We start from the raw sequence: 22,010 nt of genomic DNA, 5'->3' as shown, positions 1-22,010 counted from the left end.
CTAGATGGAGCTGCTGGTGGCAAAAAGTGTAGAGACTGGAACACATCCAGGAATTAATTGAGGGAGTTTTTTGCAGGTGCTGCTGTGAGACGAAGAGACTGGTACAGGAAAGGAACTCGTAGTGGGCTTCGTGAAACTAGTCAGATATGTAATGATACTCCAAACATAAAAAAAACACTCACGGCCTGCAGGTGACACCGAGTAGCCGTCGGAGTGGCCGAGCGGTTCTAGGCGCTACATGCTGGACGGGTATCTGAATCGCCGTCCATCAGGGAAACGATCCCAGTGTCCTGCCACTGCGCCCACTCTCTCAGTGGTGGAACTGCTTCTCTCCTGCAGAATTTCATGTCATTTCTGCAAGAATAAGGGCCAGTGACAACATTGTACAGTTCTCTATAATGTCTATGCTTCTCTTCCATGCAAAACGTATGACATTTTTGTGAATTACAGGATGCTTGACGGATGGTGCTGAAGCGCCAGCCAGGGCGACTAGCTTAATACTTGCTGTTTATGTACTGAATACTTACGAAGGTGATCTCATCCCCTAGGATCCTCTGGTGGAGTTGGATCGTATTGCAGCGCCTTGTCTTTGAGTGATTAGCAGCGATTGACTGAGTGTGTTGGCCTGCCGCAGGTGCACGAGCTGTGCGACAACTTCTGCCACCGGTACATCAGCTGCCTGAAGGGCAAGATGCCCATAGACCTGGTGATCGACGAGCGGGAGTCGAGCAAGCCCCCGGAGCCTATGGGCTCCACCAACGGCGACGGCGGCGCGCGCAGCACGGCTGACTCCACGTCGCACACGGACGGCGCCAGCACCCCCGACGTGGTGAGTACCGCTGCCGTCTGCTCTCCCGTGGGCGTAGCAAAGAGCCGTACGTGTGCGGTAGGCCGAAGACAACCAGAACAGCCGACATCGTGAAGTGAACGTTCCTGATATGAACCCTTTCGATGCCTCGATTTGGGTTTTAAATGCGGCATTACTTCGTGTATTGTACATGCTTAATAGATTTGTAACGTGTACCTGCCAGCGAGCGCGCGCGCATCTCTCTCTCTCTCTCTCTCTCTCTCTCTCTCTCTCTGTGTGTGTGTGTGTGTGTGTGTGTGTGTGTGTGTGTGTTTGTGTGCCCCCACGCGCGTGCGTGTTTCTCAAGGAATTTTAACGATGATTGGCATCAGTTATGAGAATTTATGGGCTTAGGGCAGAAGCTAGAAGACCGAAAAACGAAAAAAGTAAAAGGAAGTATGGTTAAACTTGCTTTACGTGGTGTAAGGAGGCCTGTTTTCAAATACGAATGGTCCTATTCAGAATGGTATTTGCATATTGTGGGTATTTACCTCAGCAATTGTGGTACTTTTGCCGCTCAGGTTGTTGGTAATCTTTTGGCAGAAATGGGACAGCCTCACTGCGTATCTCAAATGCACTACTGGCCAAAGTATAACATTAACGTAACATGTCTCACAATTTTTCTTTTTGCGTGTGCTGAATGTCATCGAGGAGCGAAGACTCTCCGCAGCTTACCTCTTTCCTTCAAACGGTTGTTTTTTAAGTTTAGCTGAACTGGCGCGTCGTTGTATCCCAAAAGCGCTGTAATTTCAAAGTTTAAAAGTTGCAAAGTTTAAATGTCAACGAAACACGGCCACAATTTTGCTTTGCTAGTATCGTCTGTCAGTCAGCGCTTAAGACTGACTTACCTCAGAATACAACGTGCTACCCACCAGTAAACGACGTTAATATTGCTTTTAAATCCCATTCTTAGCTTGTGTGATTAGAGAAATCTAAATCGGTTTTGGCTCTCAATAAATGTCGCCTAGATATATCTTTGATACTTCGTTCAATACAGTTTCGCTTTCGCAGTTTTGTACGACTCTAATGTATCGGATCCTCAAGACGTAAATGACACTCTTGTAATTATTTTAAAATTTAATTCTTTGACAGTATCATAGCAGAGTGTAGAAATTATTACCTTAACTACTGACAGAGCGTCTCCTCGTTTCTGTGCTTAATGTTGCTGTAGTTGCGAAAAGTGATTAATCCACGATTGAGACATGAATCTCTGTTAGTACTGTGAGAGAGATTTTTTTTTTTATTTTTGCGTCATGTCTGTATACGAATACGTCTGAAAGAGCGTAATAATAGAAAAGTATGAAGTATGTCGTATAAGTTTTTAGAACACTCGCAATTTATTTATTTTTTCTTATTTTTGCTCCTTAATCACACAAACCATATATCAAAGTCTGTATTACCTATGACAGGCCCTCGTCTTGTTAGAAATGATCCTTGCACCATTCCTCTTGGATTAGCTCATTCGCAGGTGTGCAATATACACAACATTATTACTGTTTTGTTTTTCTGCTTGCTGGTTGCTTTCTCCTGCAAATAATTGCAGTAAAGGAAAGATATCCCTTATACGGCTTCAGAGACACTAGCGAAACGCAGCCATAAGTATCCAGTCGACACGTATATAGCAAGCAGGTGGTAATGAAAAGAGGAAAATGCTCGGAAGCCGACGCTCACGTCCCATCTCGGACAAATCCGCAGACGTGTCGACTCGCAGCTTCGGAGTTGGCTGCGAGATTCTTCTGCTCGTCGCGGAAGGAATGCAGACGCGTCGACGAGCTCTGGGGCAGCCATGTTTTTTTCCTCGGAGGCGGAGGAGGAGGAGAAGAAGGAGGAGGCGGCGCTCGGTAATTGTCGAGTTATTGATCGTTATTTTAGGCCTGGCCCCGGGCGACCGCGTGTTGTATTGGATCCGGAGGCGCGCGGGCTCAGCTGCGTTTAGTACCACCCGTACGCCGCCTCGCTGCGCCACATCTGTTGTTCTCACTCCACGCGTTCTGGAGGCAATGCGTGCACTTCCTTGGCTCTGATATCTGTACAGACAAATGGGACGGCAATAGTATATCTCTCAAAGGAATTCTGCTCCTGAAGTCCCTTATCTAACATTGCACTATCCCACATTTTTTTTCCATTGTGATTTTATAAAGATGTTGTCGAGGTTTAACACGAAGAAATAGACTTCCAGAATATTTTCTTTTATTCCTACCTCACTTGAATACTATGTGATTGCTGAGTACAAAGCTGAAACGGAGATAGCTGAAAATACAGGATATTGAGTAAATAAATTGAGGTATTTGAGAGAATTCCTTCATAAAAAACAACTTATTTATATTTCTGTAAATCTATTCTGTGTTCAATTTATCATTCTTATTTCACGGGAAAAAGGCAATATTGAAAGAGGTGGGTTATCGAAAAGGAGGAGGTGACTAGTCTGCAGAATAAATGCTACCAGAATCGAAGTGGGAACGTGGAGTGCCCGTCAACTACTTTACTATCAGAAAATTAGGAGAATTTTGACCTTGAAATATTTAATTTTCAGTCCTGCACCTATCTTCACTAATATTTAGCTGTATTATACAACTTCATGCAAGATGATATCAAGTAATTTATTTCTACCGTATGATATGATTCTAGTTCATAATGATTACATCACAAAAAAGTCTTTAACGTACGGGTAAAGAAAACGTTCTAATTACATCCTGATTCTACTAAAGTGCTTATAATCAAAGGTGGATGGTTTATGAAAACAACTGTTCTCGGAAGAGTTCTCAGCACCAAAAGCATACCCTAATAATTTCGTGTGTGTCCTTTGGAGTCTAGCTTTAGAGGTCGGGTAGTATGGAGGTGAGGCACAATCGCACAGTCCTTTTTAGAGGATGAAAAATATTACACACATTCCCATCCACATGCATCTTCCACTGACAAATGTTTGTCAGTTCTAGAGACGACATATAATTACAAGCAAGTTCTATTGCTAACATCTTCCTATAATTGACAGGTCCATAAAACGCAATGGAAATAGAAATGTTCAAAGCAAGAAATAACAGGGTGTTCTCTTGGAGAACTGTAACATGTCATTATATTTCTTCCGGTCACTTGACTCGTTATGTTGTGGATTTCGTTAACACAAAATCAGCAGGACTGTTAGGATGAATTGCTTCTTTACTTTTATTGGTTTGTATTTATTTCAAAGCATCATCAGTGACGAAGTTATTCATCTACTTAGATGTGTGATCAAATTTCTGGAAGAATGATTACATCATACCGAAACGAAAATTGGAGCACTGACGTGTTTTTAGATACATCGACTAGCATTGTTTTGAACCAGAGTTTCAAACGACCTCATATTCTAAATATAAGTAATTCAAACTGCGAATACCGACGTAAGGGCATAGAAGGCAAGAAAATGTGGATGGTTGGAAATGAACATACATTCTACCTTGGGGTCAACAGAGATTGTGCTAAATCTCAGTTGACAGGGTAGAAGATAAGGGCATCGCTTTTGATTGAATTATCCAGGCATTTTCTCGAATTATTTGAGAGTAATCACGGAAAACTCATACCATGATATTTAATCAAGGGACTAACAACATGTTTCTTGTGAACGGTTGCTTTGACCACCTCAGCTATGCGGACACCATCTCTGATTGACCCAAATTTCCAACTTATTCACGCACTGTTGATGTAGTGAGCCCTGCCCATTACCACCATTACTTGCAGAGACAGCTGGTTCCCTTATACGTTTGGGTTTGTTCGTTTATGTGCCCTGAAAAGATCAATGGCCGCCTCGCCCTATATGTTTAATGTTCGCAACTACACAGAATATGAGAGAGAGGAGAGAGAGAGAGAGAGAGAGAGAGAGAGAGAGAGAGAGAGAGAGAGAGAGAGAGAGAGAGAGATTGTACAACAGCCGTAAAATTTGTTTCTTAACCCCAAGCAACAACTCACTCGATGCGAAGTCAAGGCGACCTTCTGGATGGAAGAATTATTGCAATTTTCCATCCTCTTAGTAGCATAAGACTGCACTTTTGCGCAGTGCCACGTGCTGATTTCGGCTGGCGGCTAGCAATAGCTAGTTGCGATCCCCACTGTCAACGCGCCGTAGGCCGCGGGCCGTTACAGCGGCTCCTTGCGGGATTTCTTATGTCATTTGCATAGGATTTCTATTTCATTCGCGCGCCACGCTTAATTCAATTGCTTGGGGTCGGGGGCGGGCGCAGCGTGAGCGATGCCGGCGGAAGTTTTTGAACGCTTTCGGCGAGATTAGGGAGGGCGGCGCGTGGGTGGACGCGGTGGGAGTGCGTGGAGCGGTCGCCATTTGGCGGCCAATTTGCCGCGCGGTTACTTTGCTGAGGTGCTGCGTGCCACCTGGCTCCAAGGACCTTTACCTCACTCTCATAAGATTATGTGCAAATTTGTCTATGGGCTCTAGAAAAATTTTGCCCTGTCACACTCACATGGCTCATACGAAATAAGAAAGAAAAGGTTGTGCATTTTCTTATCGAGTTGCGCAAAGAAAAAATTGGCTGGATGAGAGTAGACTAGAGCACTCGTGGTTCCTTACAAACTTAATAATGTATATAAACAGTTCGTCCATTCCGGGAATCGACGATATCGACCATTTTTGCCTGTTATTATCATTGGGCAACTTTCTAGAATGTGTCAATTTCAAGTTTGAAAAAAGAAATATTTTGTTCATGTGATGTAATTACATATTAACAGTTATCGTGTTTTTTTCATGTTCTTGTACTGTGGATACTTTCTTAATGCCAGATTTCACGAATCAAGGCCAGCGGGAAGTATCATACCGAAAGCGTAAGCTGGTCAAATATCCACGAAAAGTCTTTAGAAATCTATGAACCCTAACTCACCAATTTACTCGTCCGGTAAATTGCTCATTTGACGTCTAAACCGTAAACTTGAAGAAATCATTCCGACATAAACTTGAAGTAGTTAAAATACCGGTTAATCGATATTAGTCCATTGGAGAGGAATTCCGCCTAATGCAAGATACCTTTGTAATTTTTTTCTTATTCAGATATGTTTCAGCAATTTTTGTGCTATGTTCAGTGGGTTCCTTTGTTTATTTTCCTCCTGCAAAATTGTTACATGTTAACCTTTAAAGAAACTTTTCTTACAATATATTTACACTTGTAAAATGGGTGATTATTGACGAATATTTTTTACGATGGTTTGTATACAATACAGAGTTGAGACGTGTATCACTGATCTGAGAAATCTATGTTGTTTATTTACGAGATGTCTAAAGTTTCTAGTTTTATAGTACGTTTGGAAATAAAGTGGACGTGTACGTCTGTTTACATACCTCACATCGGATATTTACGCTAGTAGCTTTGGATCTACTAAGCCCTCTACTGCTTGTCATCTGAAAATACCGAAACGTTACTTTATTTTTCTAAATAATATATATTTCCGACCGAGACTGAGTAATACACCATATAATATAATAACAGTTTGCTGTTTGCAGACAACAAGCCGCAGATTGTTTACAACACCCAAAGCTACTAGCATAAATATCCAATAACTTCATGTGAGGTACGGAAATAAATGCATAAGCCCACTTTAGTTCCAAATCTACTGTAAAACTAGAAACTTTAGACATATCGCAAATAAACAACACAGAATGCTCAGATGAGTGATACACGTCTCAACTCTGTTGTATCCAAACCAATGTAAAAAATATTTGTCAATAATCACCCATTTTACAAATTTAAGTATTTTGTACGAAAAGTTTCTTTAAAGGTTAACATGTAACAGTTTTGCAGGAGGAAAATAAACGAATAAACCCACTGAAGATAGCACAAAAATTGCTGAAACTTGTCTGGCTGAAAAAGAAACAAAAACGACGTCTTTCATTAGGCGGAATTCATCTCCAATTTTCTTAGCAAACACGGAAATAAGAAGAACTACAGCACTCACAAGATGATATCAGTCCACTTCTACCTCACTGCATCTCAATTTTTAACTCATAGGCTGAAATGAAAGACCAAGCAGGATATTGCAGAATTTTGGATCGTTGTACCCACCCAAAAGAAGGCAAACCATATTTAGACAGTATCGATCACACTTACTACAGCACTGATAATGAAACTACTTGATGATATTTTGCCTGTGTAAGACTAAAAAGGCGTAAAGGAAGACTGACAGTGTGTTGAAATAAAGAGATAGAAAAGTCTAATTGTGAGGTTATCATTTAAATTTCTGGACAGTTTCGCTACCTCGCGATGTTTTGAAGTTCGTGAGAAGTATTATGTACGCGCCGTTGTTAATTTTAGGAAGGGACCTCTGATGTTCCCTCCCTGGTGAGTGACGCGGACGCTGCTGCGCTAGAAAGAATAGCGGCCGGTGTTTGGCGCGTCCCGTGTGAAAGTCACGCCCAGAAGACGGGGGAACGGCCGACCACCCCTCGTTTGCCTACTGCCGCCGGAGGGGTGCGGTCGGTGGCGGAGATTCGCAAGGGGCCGCGCCTAAGTAGGCAGTTTTCCTGGTAATTGGTGTCAATTTGAGCGCCTGACGCATCATTCATATCGGGGGGCTTTGGGGGCTTGGTCACTACGCCCCCACACCAGCGCCGTCACCAGCCGTCACTAGTGCATATTACACCGGCGTAATAGGGGCCGGCTTTTTAGGGAGCGACGCCGCGGGGGAGATGGCTGACTGATGAGGTTTGGTTGCCGTGGCAACGGCGATGCGACTGCGCGACGCTGCTCATTTCCACACCGCCGCCAGCGGCCAGGTCCGCGCCGGCACTAATTTCGCCGTGTTTATTGAATAAAGGGACAAGTTTTTGTTTCCTATTTAGGTGCGCTGTGTGATGAATAATTACCTCGTATCACCGTTGTTACTGTGCTGTGGGACGCCATATAATCAGGCCCGCGCCGATATTAATTTTATTTCCTCAAATTATCTGTGTCCGTGCACAGCTACATTACAGAACGCATGTACCCATTAATGCAGAATGTGCTACAAAGGTATCAGCTGGTTTATATAATTAACGTGTTCGGCGCGTAATTAATTAGAGTGCTAAAGCGTCGTAATTTACAGAAATGTGATAGTTAAATATACTCGGTGACACGGCTAGCTCCCAAAGAACTAATTTGCAGGTCTGGGTAAGTTTTATTTATGTTACACTGGCGCGACAGCTTCATCACTGTTGAGCTTAGGCCACGTGGCGAAAACTGGATGCCGAAGAGAGACACGTGGCATAATTAATCCACTGTTACTGTGCGAATGCTGTTCCCGTCTGTCTTTTTGTTTGCGACCTGTTTCACTTGTAATGCAATACACTTTTGAGCACACACAGTGCTGACTCTTATTTCGATCACACCAGAATTACTGTGCACATGACACGGCTCTAATGCCATTGTTTCTCGCTTAATACCTTTTCATAACTCTGTAAATTATGTTTTCACTGTTGATGATTCAGCTCTCAAAGCGCTGCTCCGTTGAAACTTCGCTTCGTTGAAGTGAAACTTGTCAGAATTACGAAACAAAGGCAACAGGATTCCTTGTCGTAAAGCGGAGATCCTGTGTTCAGCTCTTGCTTTAAACGCTGCCGTAAGTAGCCTAAGGCAGTTGAAAAATGCAAATGAAAAATGAGGAAATCATTCACAATGGTCAGACACTCGAAATGTGTCTGAGGTTGCAACGCTTATTTGGTGACTTGTATGGCGGAGTATCCAAATTTGGCCATTTGTATAAGCGTGTCGAACAGTAGCTAGAACAGTGCATTACAGGAGAGTGTAAAATGATTAACAATCAGCAATTATGCTTAACTTCTAAACAGAATATCTTCCTGCTTTGGGTCAGGAGCCAGTTTCTATAAACTTCTTCTGAGATGGAAACTGCACAATGTTGTAAATTTATCAACCAAGATTCAGCCGTTTTTGCAGGTTTCCTTAACCTGGATTTGTAGTACCACAGGAGTAATGCCACTTCAACTTCTGACATGGAGAGGTTGACTGTTCATAAATTAACTAGGTCTGATAGGGAATTTTTCTTACTGCTATTTTTTTGTCCTACATCCGACAATCTCGACAATTTGGACCAGGTAATGCAGTTTTCATATCTTTCCGTTTTACTAGTCCTCCCTGTGAAACTAATCATGCTTGTTTCAGAGGAGAACTGATCGTTTTTTCTGTGGATAAAAGAACCTGCTCAAAGACGGGAGGCAGTTCCACGGGAGACGTACATGTCCGCTGTTGTTCACTTGCGCTGAATATTTTTGAATGGTTGTAAAGCATGTTGCAAGTACAATTTTGTTTCTTGTGGTTTGTTTTCTCAGTAGTGTGTCGTCAAGGAGGAGAGGTTATCAGTTTAGAAGGATGGTTCTTTGCCCAATCTTCCATGTAGAGCTTTGTTGAAATACTTCGACTCTTGACCAGGAGACACAGTTTCAATTCCGTTACGATTGATCCCTAATCACGGTTTCGAAGCTGCACATGAATTGCTGAAGGGGAATAGTTATCTTAAGGGTTCTGTTGTAGTTCTCCACTGAGTCAGCGTTGCTCATTAGTGGAACACAAACGAAAAAGCTCATTTGTGCAATCATGACTCGCGCTTTGGAGAGCTACGGTGTTGTGTGCAAACAGTGGAACGGGCCCGCTGGCCTGCCTGCCCGCCTGTGAGACCGATCGCCTGGCAGATAGCGGAGAGGTGTTGCTTGTCATTCGTGATGAATGGGCCACATGCAAACAAGCGCAAAGGCTAAATATCGGATGCGTTATTGCGTGTATCGTTACCGCAAAACCGCACATTATTACTCCGGAGCTGCGGTCGAATTGTAGCCCGGAGCGCGTCTCTCGACGGCTGCTTGGTGAACGCTGTAATTTTCCTGTCGGGCCACTATGAATCTTCCCGTACCTTCCCTTTGTGCGATACGCCTGCGTTCGTCACCCCCATCGACGCATCGGTGCAGTGAAGGAAGCACGTTTTCCCATCCATTTTTCTTCCCCTCTGTTTTTCATGACTACCGAGTATCAGCTAGAAGTCAGCTGTACAATATTGAGGGGTAGGGTGTCCAGCTGGACATGTACTACCTCAAAAAGTTAGCGACAACGTATTTGTCACTTTGCCGCAGGAACAGCTCAAAAACTTTGAGTGTTATTTCTAAATGTTGTGTTTGTGAGCACACATGACATAATACCATTACAGTATCACAATATCGTTGTTATATTTTTAGCGAGGATCGGACTATACAAACAAGCACAGTGGTAATTTTCTTGAGAAGAAGCACACCTTGTGCCAAACACAATCGATAGAACCGCTTACTTTCCTGTTTGACAGGTGCAGCTTTAGAATAAAATGTAATCTTAAGTTATAATGAGATTGAAAGCCACTACTATCTTCTATGGTTCAACCGAAGTGCATAACGAGTTACGACTCCGGGATTAATTTCCCTACAACTTTTTTTTTTCTTTTCGTTTGTATGACATTTGATCCATGAAAGAACAATGAAGTACCGAGCGAGGTGGCGCAGTGGTTAGCACACTGGACTCGCACTCGGGAGGACGACGGTTCAGTCACGTTTCCAGCCATCCTGATTTAGGTTTTCCGTGATTTCCCTAAATCGTTTCAGGCAAATGCTGGGATGGTTTCTTTGAAAGGGCACGACCGATTTCCTTCCCCATCCTTCCCTAACCCGAGCTTGCGCTCCGTTTCTAATGACCTCGTTGTCGACGGGACGTTAAACAACACTAACCTAACCTAACAATAACGCCAGCTAACTACAGCCAATAAAATGTGAGATAGTGAGGAAGCTTTCAGAACACAACGGAATATGCAAAGGGGACTGTAACGTAAATTAAAGTAAGACATAGTGCAACCAACATCTTCAGCCTTCCTAATACAACGTATTTAACAACACTCTGTATGCACTAATGCCTAATGACAAGAAATGATTAACTGAAATGCAAATTCTCCATGTATTATTTCTGTAGCAGATGTCTTGAAGTTACCTGCTACTCGGACTTGTTTGTCTGAAAATTGCCTATAAGAGAAGCGCTCACACCTGCTACTAGTGTGATAAGCGAGCACCTGTACCAAAGAGCAAGAAAAAAATTATAATACTGCAAAATAAAACCAGGAGGCAAATAATTACTCAGATTTTAAATTAACTTCAGTTATTATTAATAATACAGACGCCAAGAGATTCATGAACAGCACATAGGTGTCCAAAACCGCACATTTTCGAACAGCAAAAAATAAATAAATAAATAAATAAAAAATTAAAAAAATACAGCCACATACGCCATACAACCGCTGTTCAAATGGTTCAAGTGGCAACGATCTAAACAGTAATCCGAGAGGCTGCAGTGTAGCAAAACCCGTCTCAAGCATTTCACACGAAAAAATTCTAAATTTTATAAATTGCCAGCAGGCCGTATGACGTAAACAGCAATCGGGGCAGAACAAACGATGAGGAAGAGTTGTTCTTTGTCTGCACACACACGTGGCCCTACTAAACTCGAAACTCTGCGCCCAGTAACCCGATTGGCTATTAAGGCTCTGACTTGCTGTTGCTAATTCGTTGTCTCATCGGAAGTATTCCGACACCCCTATGTAGTGCGGAAGTGAAAGCCAGATGTCACGAGAAGCGGTCTCGCCAATGTAAAAGGAGACGGTGATTATTGTGTAGTCACTGAGGAGAGCTCGAACGTGGACTAGTCATTGGACGTTACCTGAGCAATAGATCCCTCAAGGATATTAAAATTACTCTAAAGCTGCCCAAGGTAATGTGGCAGTGAACTGGAAGCGCGAGGAAAGAACCACATGTAAACAGGATGTCCTCAGGCACTTACGTACAGGGGGGTGGATGTAAAAATTCGCATGAAATCAGAAGAAGGGATCACTCGTGAAGTGTTATCAGCAGTCCACCTAGCACAGTGACTATGCGTATGGGATTGGAAGCAATGGGGTACAAAGGGCGAGCAGCTCCTCATACTTTCTGCAGGCAATGCCATGCAACGCTTGAGGTTGTGTAAACAGCGATGCCAGTGGACTGTTGGTATCTGAAAACGAGTTATTTGGAGTGATGAGTCACGTTATAATGTGTGACAGCCCTATTGTAAGGTAAGAACAGGACATACGCAATCACTACTCATGGAAAAAGTATTTACACAAATAAGCAAATTCCTTCGGTCTACTTTGCTGCTGACATTATGCCAAACGATAAAAGGCATAAAGTCGACCCAACCTGCAGTGGCCCACTTTTCACAAGTGATCTCGATTTACGCGTGTAATCGAAACAAAAGAAATAAAATGCTTACGTGTCAAAAGTTTTTTGGCGTAAAATTGTAAAACAACCATGAACTTTCTGTGATATTTTCCAGAAATAAATCGAGACTGACAGATGACACACAGTTGTCGAAAACTGTTTGGGTAAACATAAAGATAAATACATTCTGTTTTGAAGAAGGCCGAGTTTAAACACCCAAATATTTTCTGTAGAAGTAGTTTCAGCAAGATTAGGGTGTATATGGAAGTGGCCACTGGTTTTCTATTTGTCTAATGCAAAAAAAAAAAAAAAAAGCGAAGGAAAAGGGGCAATAAAGTTTGTATAATGTTTCGCAGGCGTAATCAATCCCTTCGTAGGTAGCATCATATTGAACAATATGTAACGCTACTGCAATGGCCTCGATCAATGTACGTAAAACTCAGTATCATATACTCTGATGAGTGAGACTTACAACAGAGGCCGAAGCTTTGGTTCATCATTTCGCCGAGTACACCGTCTACAAAACGTTTCTCAATTTGTTCCGAGCGGTGGCCGTGGCAACATGAATGTGGATGTAGATGAATCCTGAAGCCTCTGGCTGGACCAGTGCTAAGAGGCACAATGCAACTAATAAATCCGCCGTTGTGAGGTCTGAATATACTTTTTTTTAAGCCTTTTCGTTAGGCATGTTACAGACAGAGTAGCTTCGAGCTAATAAATTCACCACTGGATCTGCGAATCCGGCGTAACGGTGGAAGCGGCGGCTGCAAGACTCGGCATCCGCCGGGAGCCGCGGGGTGGCGGCGGCTGCATTCACATGTAAAGCAGGGGGAGGCGACCGGCCCCCGGGTGTTGATTGGTCGACCAGGGGGCGGCGCAGGTGCTCGCATTGTCTGCAGCCCTGCCCAGCCAGACCGCCATATATTCTTCAGCCTCTTATAATGGGCTGGAGCTGTTCTCCTGACTGCCGTTTCACGCCACTCTGACAAAACTCGGCCGTTGTGCTGCGTCGAGTGTGTTCTCGCTACCACTCACTCAGACAGAACGCTTCTTGTCATATATATCTGACAAAACAGTGTGAACTGGCGGAGTGCTTAAGACACTCGCATGCTATCCCCGACAGGACGTGCAGATACAGGCTACTTGTGAGTCCCTAAATCATTTGGAACATATACTTAGATTTCTCTTTTGAAAACGACTCGTCTGATTTCTTTCCCCGTCCCTTTCATGTCCGACATCGTCGTCGACATTCTTCTTTCCTTCCACCCTTTCTTACGCAAGCTTACAGATGAGGAAGACATATTCCTACAATAGCACCATCTTTTCAACAGCAACTAATACCTCGGCGCTAAGTGTATCTCCTTCCTGCATCCTTAAGAGGAGTCTGCAACTCGTTGTCTCGTGGTCACGTTCTCGCTTCCCGAGCAAGGGGACCCGGGTTCGATTCCCGGCGGGGTCAGGGATTTTCACCTGCCTCGAATGACTGGGTGTTAGTGTAGTCCGCATCATTTCATCATCGTGAAAGTGGTGAGATTCTGCTGAGCTAAGGTTCGGAATTTGTACGGGCGCTGATAACCGAGCAGGTGAGCGCCCCACAAACCAGTCATCATCATCATCTTCATCATCCTTAAGATGATGTGTCCTCTGTTGATTCCTGCATTGTGCGGTAGCTTCTTAGCATCACCTCCAGACAACACGTGTTTCTACTTTCACAGAGAATTATTCGTTTCCTTCCTTATTTTTCAAGTACGAGGGGTGTTCAGAGAGTAATGCAACAGATTATTTTTCAGAAAGCAGGTTGGTCGTATTCAGGATTACAACACATCAAATTATTCCTAACACTTTTGGCTACAAAACTCAGTTATTCAACATAATCTTCGTTCATTGCAACGGCTTTACGCCACCTTATTTGGAGGACCTGTATGCCAACATGTAGCACTCTGCTGGTCGAAGTCAGAGCCAATGTCGTGCTGTATCAACAACCTTCCTATCATGCACGTACTGCTTCCCGGGGAGTGTTCATTGGTCCTAACAGAGAGAAGTCATAAGATGAGAGACTGGGGCTGTAGGGTGGATGAGGCAGTCTGTTGAAGTTTTGTAGGCTCATCTTGGGTGTGCAGATTTACGTGAGGCCTCACGTTGTCATGGAGAACAATGAGTTAGTATGCATTTTTCTGGCGACGAACACGTTGTTGTTTTTTCAGTTTCCTGAGGATAACGCAGTACACTTCAGAGTTGATCGTTACACCATGGAGGAGGACATCAAACTCTATAGCTCCATCAGAGCCCTAGAAGAACGTGGCCATGATTTCACTGGCTAAGGGTGCTGATTTGAACGTTTTCCAATGTCCTTCAAATGAGCTTAACGATAAGACACGTTACTTTTCCAGGATCAGCGTCGTCGCCCACACGCTGTGGATAGGACCTACTCCTTATAATGTTACAATCTGACACTGATTTTCAATATCTGATAATATGCGGCAATCATAACGCTGCATGTTATTTACACAGAAAATCTAGTACACGAGTACAGACACCATCTCGGAGAGATCCGCTTTTGCTGGTAGATCTCTGACTGATTATAGGAGTCCGCCGGACATGGACTATTCGCGCAATAAAGCTGCCTGTCGGCGCTGTGGCTCATAGGAGCAACCGTAAATGGGAAACGCATTTACGGTCGCTAACGTCAGTCAGCCACTACAGCGTGTGTCAGCTTTGATTGCGCGAATGATACTGTATTTCTAACTCTGAGATCAGTGAGTGAGTGCATGAAGCATTATCGACGAAGCCAGTCATTACACCTCTATTTGTTCAAATGGTTCAAATGGCTCTGAGCACTATGGGACTCAACTGCTGTGGTCATTAGTCCCCTAGAACTTAGAACTACTTAAACCTAACTAACCTAAGAACATCACACACATCCATGCCCGAGGCAGGATTCGAACCTGCGACCGTAGCAGTCGCACGGTTCCGGACTGCGCGCCTAGAACCGCGAGACCACCGCGGCCGGCACACCTTTATTTGTAATTACGATATACGTATTGATGTAATCGCAGCAAGTAATAGAAATATTACAAAGAAGAAAAGAAAACATATGAACAGCTTTCACACTCATTGTATGGAAAAAAGTCTGAAGAGACCATTTCAGTTATGTCCTTGCCGTATGAAAAAGGAGACGTGCGTGCCTCATGCGAAAACGGATCTTGCGGTTCGTGTTTTTAATCCGGTGAACGGCTTAATGCTTATGACAGACATACAGCATGTAGCAGTGAACCCACTTACATCATTTCCATAATTATTTACTAATTTTACTTGATTTTTCGTGTTTCTCTCTCGGCGTTCAAGAATATAGGTCAACAAGTGTCGTTCCATGCTTCTTCAAAATGTTCCTAAGGGTCCAAACTGCTAAGGTCATCGGTCTCTAGACTTACACGCTACTTAAACTAACTTAACGCTGAGGACAACACTCACACCCATGCCCGAGGGAGGACTCGAACCTCCGGCGGGAGACCTTCTCCTTGTTGTTGTTGAGTTAGAAACACCTACGAAGAAAGACAGTTTCCAAACCAAAGGAATCTGTTCCTTAGATTATTTAGTGCTATTCTTCAAGTGTCAAAGCTGCTTCCACAATAAAAGACACCAATCTACCAAGAGCAGATACCTTTTATTGGAATATATGTCAAGTCTTTATGTAACGGGGAACGTACGTGATATCTCGAACTAATGTTGACTCCACAGATAGGAGCTGCTTGCGTTCACACTGCCGTACGAGTATCCTGGAGTTCTTAACGCTCGATCTCCGATAACATTTTACCGATACGGCCTGAAAGCGTTAGGTGTCAACACCTGCCCGCCGAACTCTGCTCCGTAAGCTGGAGAGCCGTTGTATGATTACATGTGTAAAGCGTGAAGTGTGCAACATTTAGTCGAATTACTGATAAGGTGCTGAGTGTTGACGTCGTGTTTGTTCAGTGTTATGCGAGATTACTGCTGATCGCAGTCAGGGGTACCCAAACTCCCTGTGGAAGACAGTGCTTCCGTTTCGTTCTCGCGTTGTTAGTGTCAAGACATTCATAGGAATATTGGTTGGTACACGATGTCGTGCTAAAATTACGTCGCTGTGTATTTCGGGATACTACGAGTATTTATTTCTCCTTACATTTAACCTGTTTCTACTTAAACACACACACACACACACACACACACACACACACACACACAGAGTGTAATTTTGTTTTGCTAAATGTGAACGTACTTCACGAAACGGTATCTGACAGGATAAGGGGCAGAAAAGGTTATTTGATAGGCGTATGGCCGGGAAATGCGTTCCAATGGGAGGTGCGCCCAATTGAAGGTACAGATAAAAGATTTTTGACAGCGGTGGTCTCAGTGATTGAAAACACAAACGAGAACAAACTGGCAAGTGGATATGTGTCCGTACTTAGCGTTTTGGTGATGTGGTGGCACCAAACCATCAACACCGGTTCAGCCTCAGTGTGGGGCTGGTGATTGTTGGTGACCGACTCGTGGAACCAACCATTATTCCACAGAGCGTCACATGCGAGGCATATCTGCACTTCTTGCTGGTGACCCTGCCTCCACCACAGAGCCGCGCGGGATTAGCCGAGCGGTCTTAATCGCTGCAGTCATGGGCTGTGCGCCTGATCCCGGCGGAGGGTCGAGTCCTCCCTCGGGCATGGGTGTGTGTATTTGTCCATGGGATAATTTAGGTTAAGTGGTGTGTAAGCTTAGGGACTGATGACCTTAGCAGTTAAGTCCCATAAGATTTTACACACATTTTTTTGATTTGATGACTCGTAGGAGACACTGGCTGTATATACGAAAGACTAGCGCTGGTAATATGAAACAAATGTTTAAGAAACTTTACCACCTGTTGCAAATTCCACGTGAATATCTGAATGTTGTTTACTTTACCATATTCATTCAGAAGTAATAATAATTTTCAACAATAAAAAATATGCCTATGCTAGAGTTTGATTCAAACATTGTACACTAGACCGAATAATCTCACAACACCAGTGGCGAGCGTCCTGATCTGTCATTCCCCTCCCTGTTCCCTTAGTACAGTCTAAAGATATTGTACACTCATTTCACGCAATTCATTAGACTTCCATGTCCTTTCGACAGAAACTGATGAGTGCATCCATGGAAGAGTATTTGAACAGATAATTATTCCTCCAACAGTTAATGCATTTCTCTCCCTATTTGAGGAGAAGCACACTGCACACGCAAATTCTTCATATATCTTCTGCTTGCGGTATTTTAATATAATATCTATGCCGTCTGTTTCAGTCTGTTGGTATCTCAAAAAGTAGCTGACAGTGAAGCATCACGCGTTAGAATCTGCACGTAAAAGTTATAAATCAAATAAAAGTGGTTTAGAGTTCTGATGGGTTCATTAGTCTGTCTGTTGCAGCTTTGTGGTGCGTCGACTTAACATCTTTTTTCGTAAGCCTACGGCGTTAATACGTAACGCTGATACGTTAATTCTGATCTTGTAAAAATACTCACTGAATGAGAAATCACCCAGAAACCAGGTTCCATTGGTGATGGATATGTACATTCATACTGAGCACCCGGATTACCTTCTCGTCCAGAAGATAACTACAGGTTCCTGCTGGCAACTGTACTGGGATGATGTAGCAGCAGAATTTCTAGAACATTGAAAATTATGAGGTGGAGGAGGGGGAGCCGGGCTCACATGAATAAGTAACTGACGTTACTTTAGATACTCATCCGGCACGTTTGCAGCTGTGATGTGCATAAAAAGTACAAGTCAGTGAAGAATATGCCAGCTTGCGAGGCGCGTGCGTCCGCAGCGCGGCAGAAGCCACAGCGAAGTGGTCCGGCGCGTGACCCCGTCCTGAATGTTTACAGTCCCGCGCTGTGAGGAACTGCCGGCCGGCCGAGCAGCCGTGACGTCAGCGGCTCCCTTTAACGAACCGGGGCGCCAGCTGAGTCAGACTCCAATGCACACAAAGAGCAGCAACCGCAAGGAGAGCTCCGTTGTTTCCACCACGATCTCTTACCGCGTTTTTCTGGTCGGGTGCCTGGAAGGAATTTAGCTTGGGCCGAAGACTCGGGCGCCGATGCTGAAAAGCAGTAGCTTTTGGATATCCAAGGACGTTTCGAAGGTGAAGGACGGCGTTCAACGCACTGTCATTATAGAGGTCATTGGACAAAAGCATTACCTGCGGTATGGCAAGACAGCCGATGTTGTCTAAGATGCCATCTCAGTATTAGCCAGAAGCGCTTAGGAATCCACGAGCAATTGAAAATGGTTCAAATGGCTCTGAGTACTATGGGACTTAACTGCTGTGATCATCAGTCTCCTAGAACTTAGAACTAATTAAACCTAACTAACCTAAGGACATCACACACATTCATGCCCGAGGCAGGATTCGAACCTGCGACCGTAGCAGTCGCGCGGTTCTGGACTGAGCGTCTAGAACCGCATGACCGCCGCAGCCGCCACGAGCAATTGAAATCAGACCCCTGAAGATTGATTAGAAATTTGCTGCTAAGTATTAAAAGTCCACTATATTAATCACAATGGCATGTCGAACGACTTTTAGTGAACAATCACTTGAATGCAAATTGAGGAACAGCAGAAAGTGAAGACGGAGTATTGGTGCAAGGAATGGGATGGTACCTTGCTAAGGGAATCATCCCGGTATTTGACAGAAATTATTTTACAAAACACCCAAAAGGCGTATTATTATAACAGTTTTTGTGTTCATGAAACCTGTACACATAGCGTAAGGCAGAAAACTCTCGAGACATTAAGAGTACTCAGATGTACACTGTCTTATCAAAGTTATGCGGTTATCTGTATATTATATGGAACTGGCTACTAGATGTTACGAGAGCGGACCCGTCTGTGTTTTGTTTTGTTTTGTTTGGTTGGAAGTAGTAACGGCAGAGCTAGTCGCTCATGAGAGATCAGGGACTTCCAACGTGGTCTGGTGGCGGGATGTCAGCTGAATAACAGATTCCTCAGAGACGTTTCAACCCTTCTAAAGCCGCCCAAGTCGACTGTTGACGATGTGGCTGTGAACGGTGACGCTAAGGAACAGCCACAGCCAAAGCAGGAGCAACTGTCTCGTTTTGCGATGCGTGGTTGTGAAATAATCTCATGAAATCAGCGGAAGGAATCATTCGTCAGTTCTGAATTACTACCAGAAGTCCAGCTATTACAATGACTGTGGGCGGGTAGTTAAAAGGAATAGCATGCAATGATCGAACAACTCCTCATGAGCCACACATTTCTGTGGTCACTGCTAAGCGACGTTTGAGGGCGACGACACTGGACACTGGATGTCTAGAAACGAGAGATTTGGTGTGATGAACCACGCTATACCCTGTGGCAACCCAATGGAGATGTCTAGGTTTGGTGAGCAACAGGAGAACGTTACCTAACCACCATATGTATTCTCAACATTGAAGTACGGAGGAGGTGATACTACAGTATGGAAATCTTTTCTGTGCTTGGCCTGCGGTCCCCTTACTGCGCTTTAGACCAAGACAAACGCGGTGTGCACTGCGTACAGTGGAGGAACTGTTCGGAGAAGATGACTTTATATCACCATGACAATGCACTTTCTCATGAAGCAGGATCTGAGAGGGAATGGTTTGTGGGCAGTAAAATTCCTGAAAACGTCTAGTCTGCCCCGAGTCCTGATCTGAATCCAGAGTACTGAGTGAGATTGTTGAACTCTCTCCAGACCGCGGCGTCCAAAAGACTGCTTTGTCTGCTTTCGGCTCTTGAGGAAGAACGGGCTGCCATTCCTCCACAGATATTCAGGCACCTCATAGAAAGTGTTCCTAGAAAGGTACAAGCCGGGTCTACCGAGCGCTGTTGGCAAGCGGGGTGCGTTCAGCCCTTGTGAGACTAATTGAGCAACAACTTGATTCAGAAACAGCGGCTTCGGTCACAAAAACTGACCACGACCGGGAAAGTGGTGTGCTGACTACATGGTCCTCCATATCCGCATCCAGTGACGCCTGTTGCCTGAGGATGACGCGACGGTCAGTCGGCATCGTTGCGCCCTGCGAGACCAGTTCGGAGTTTAGTTTTCTTAATGCAAACGCTTGAGGTGTACATCTGATTCTATCTGCAAGTTTACATATTTTTTGGTGTTGGTGGGACATGCGGACAAGGGCGCAGGATTCACGTTCGACGGGGATCGCAGACGGCGTCGCTTCTCATCGCTACGCGGTGTGGTGTCGTGCGGCGACATTTTTGGCGGCGCTCCACGGCCCGTGTTATTTTGTCACCACGCTAGCCAGAGTTATAGGCCAGTAAAGCGCCACGTCCGATGAATGGCTGCGGGTCGCCACGTGCTACACACGTGGCCGCTCCTCGCACCTAGTCGTGTTCGCTGGCTACTTTTACCGCCTCCGGCATTCCTCGTGACACCTTGTTTCTCTAGCGCCGATTGTTCTTTCAGTTCTGTCCTGCGCTTCATTGTACTGTCGATTACTGGTAGGCCATTTGAGGGCGGTGAATAATGTCTCCATCGTTTCTAGGCTTCACATTAGCCTTTAACGGTAGAGTCAGCTAACGTAACTGGTATTTACGGTACTGATTTATCTCTCCATAAAATACCCGGAGAATGGAGGTGGATTTAATTCTTTTTCCGTTCGTTACCGAGATGATCACACTTTTTTCCCCTAATGGACTCATTTTGTACCTCACAAGGCGGTGATCGGTAATAGTTCTTAGATTAGATGCAATTGTCACGATTCTCGGGCGTAAGAGAACATTAAACTAAGCTTAAATTTTTTTCACGAGCATGTCCGTTAGATAAATCTAAAATAATCAACTTATGTTAGGTATCAGTCACATAGTTACAGAAGTCGTTTCGTTACACTGCCATCCTCTGTTAAGGAAAACGCTAAATTATGAACCAAAAGTGACTGGTTATGATTACAAATTATGGTAGCCTTAGCGTTACTTTATACATGTTCTAATACATTGCTATTGTCTGCACTAAACTATATATTGCACTCAGTGTGTGGTGAAGCGCTAATATTCTGATTTTCCGTAAACAGATCATGAGTCGTGACTGGATCACAAGTCGTCAATAATACGAGTTTATCAGCTAGGTACGGGGGACGAATGCCTTATCGCGGGTTAACCCTTTTGAATACCCAATTTTTTCTGAGTGAAATACATTGATGATGATGATGAGTCCCATACTCCGTTTACCGAGCGTAGGGGAGCGACGCGGGAGACCCGCGCCGCCATACTAGGCAAGGTCCTAGTGGAGGTGGTTTGCCATTGCCTTCCTCCGACCGTAATGGGGATGATTGATGATGATGATGAAGACGACACAAACACCCAGTCATCACGAGGCAGGTGAAAAATCCCTGACCCCGCCGGGAATCGAACCCGGGACCCCGTGCTCGGGAAGCGAGAACGCTACCGCGAGACCACGAGCTGCGGACTGAAATACATTAATGAAACTTATTTCAATACAAACAGTCGTGATCGCATTTAAACTGGTTACCTTTCTGATGACTGGTTTCGACCTTCTAATAGATCACCTTCAGCCCTTACATTCCTTGATGACTGTAGGAACCTTTTGTATGGACAGGTCCATCTGCACAAGAATGGAGAACAGTGTTCACTGTATTGAACAATGTTCTCCACGCCTGCACAGATGACGTGCTCCACGCCAAGGGTTCCTACAGTCATCAAGTAATGTGGGATCTGAAGATGATCTCTTAGAAGGTCGAAACCGGTAACCAGTTTAAATGCAATCACGACTGTGTGGTCTGAAATAAGTGATTATGTTAATACATTGTTGTTTTTTCCTGGAACAATGTTCCAGACTTCTAAATACAATAACGTATATATATTTTAATTAATGTCGTAGTCAGAAGTAACAATGTGAAAAAAAATTACCT

General features: G+C 44.2%; 1 protein-coding gene across 8 annotated transcripts in view; it reads left to right on the top strand.

Moving 5' to 3' along the window:
* The window catches only part of LOC126268084 (homeobox protein homothorax), an 887,891-nt gene that overhangs the window by 185,784 nt on the left and 680,097 nt on the right, over positions 1-22,010 (top strand). For all 8 annotated transcript variants that reach the window (XM_049973577.1, XM_049973578.1, XM_049973574.1 and 5 more), the window contains exon 6: positions 635-829. In XM_049973577.1, the coding sequence (XP_049829534.1) occupies positions 635-829 (195 nt within the window). The remainder of the gene's footprint in view (positions 1-634; positions 830-22,010) is intronic.

This window comes from Schistocerca gregaria, chromosome 4 (assembly GCF_023897955.1).
Source record: "Schistocerca gregaria isolate iqSchGreg1 chromosome 4, iqSchGreg1.2, whole genome shotgun sequence".
NCBI lineage: Eukaryota > Metazoa > Arthropoda > Insecta > Orthoptera > Acrididae > Schistocerca > Schistocerca gregaria.
This window is presented reverse-complemented; position numbering and strand designations above follow the sequence as displayed.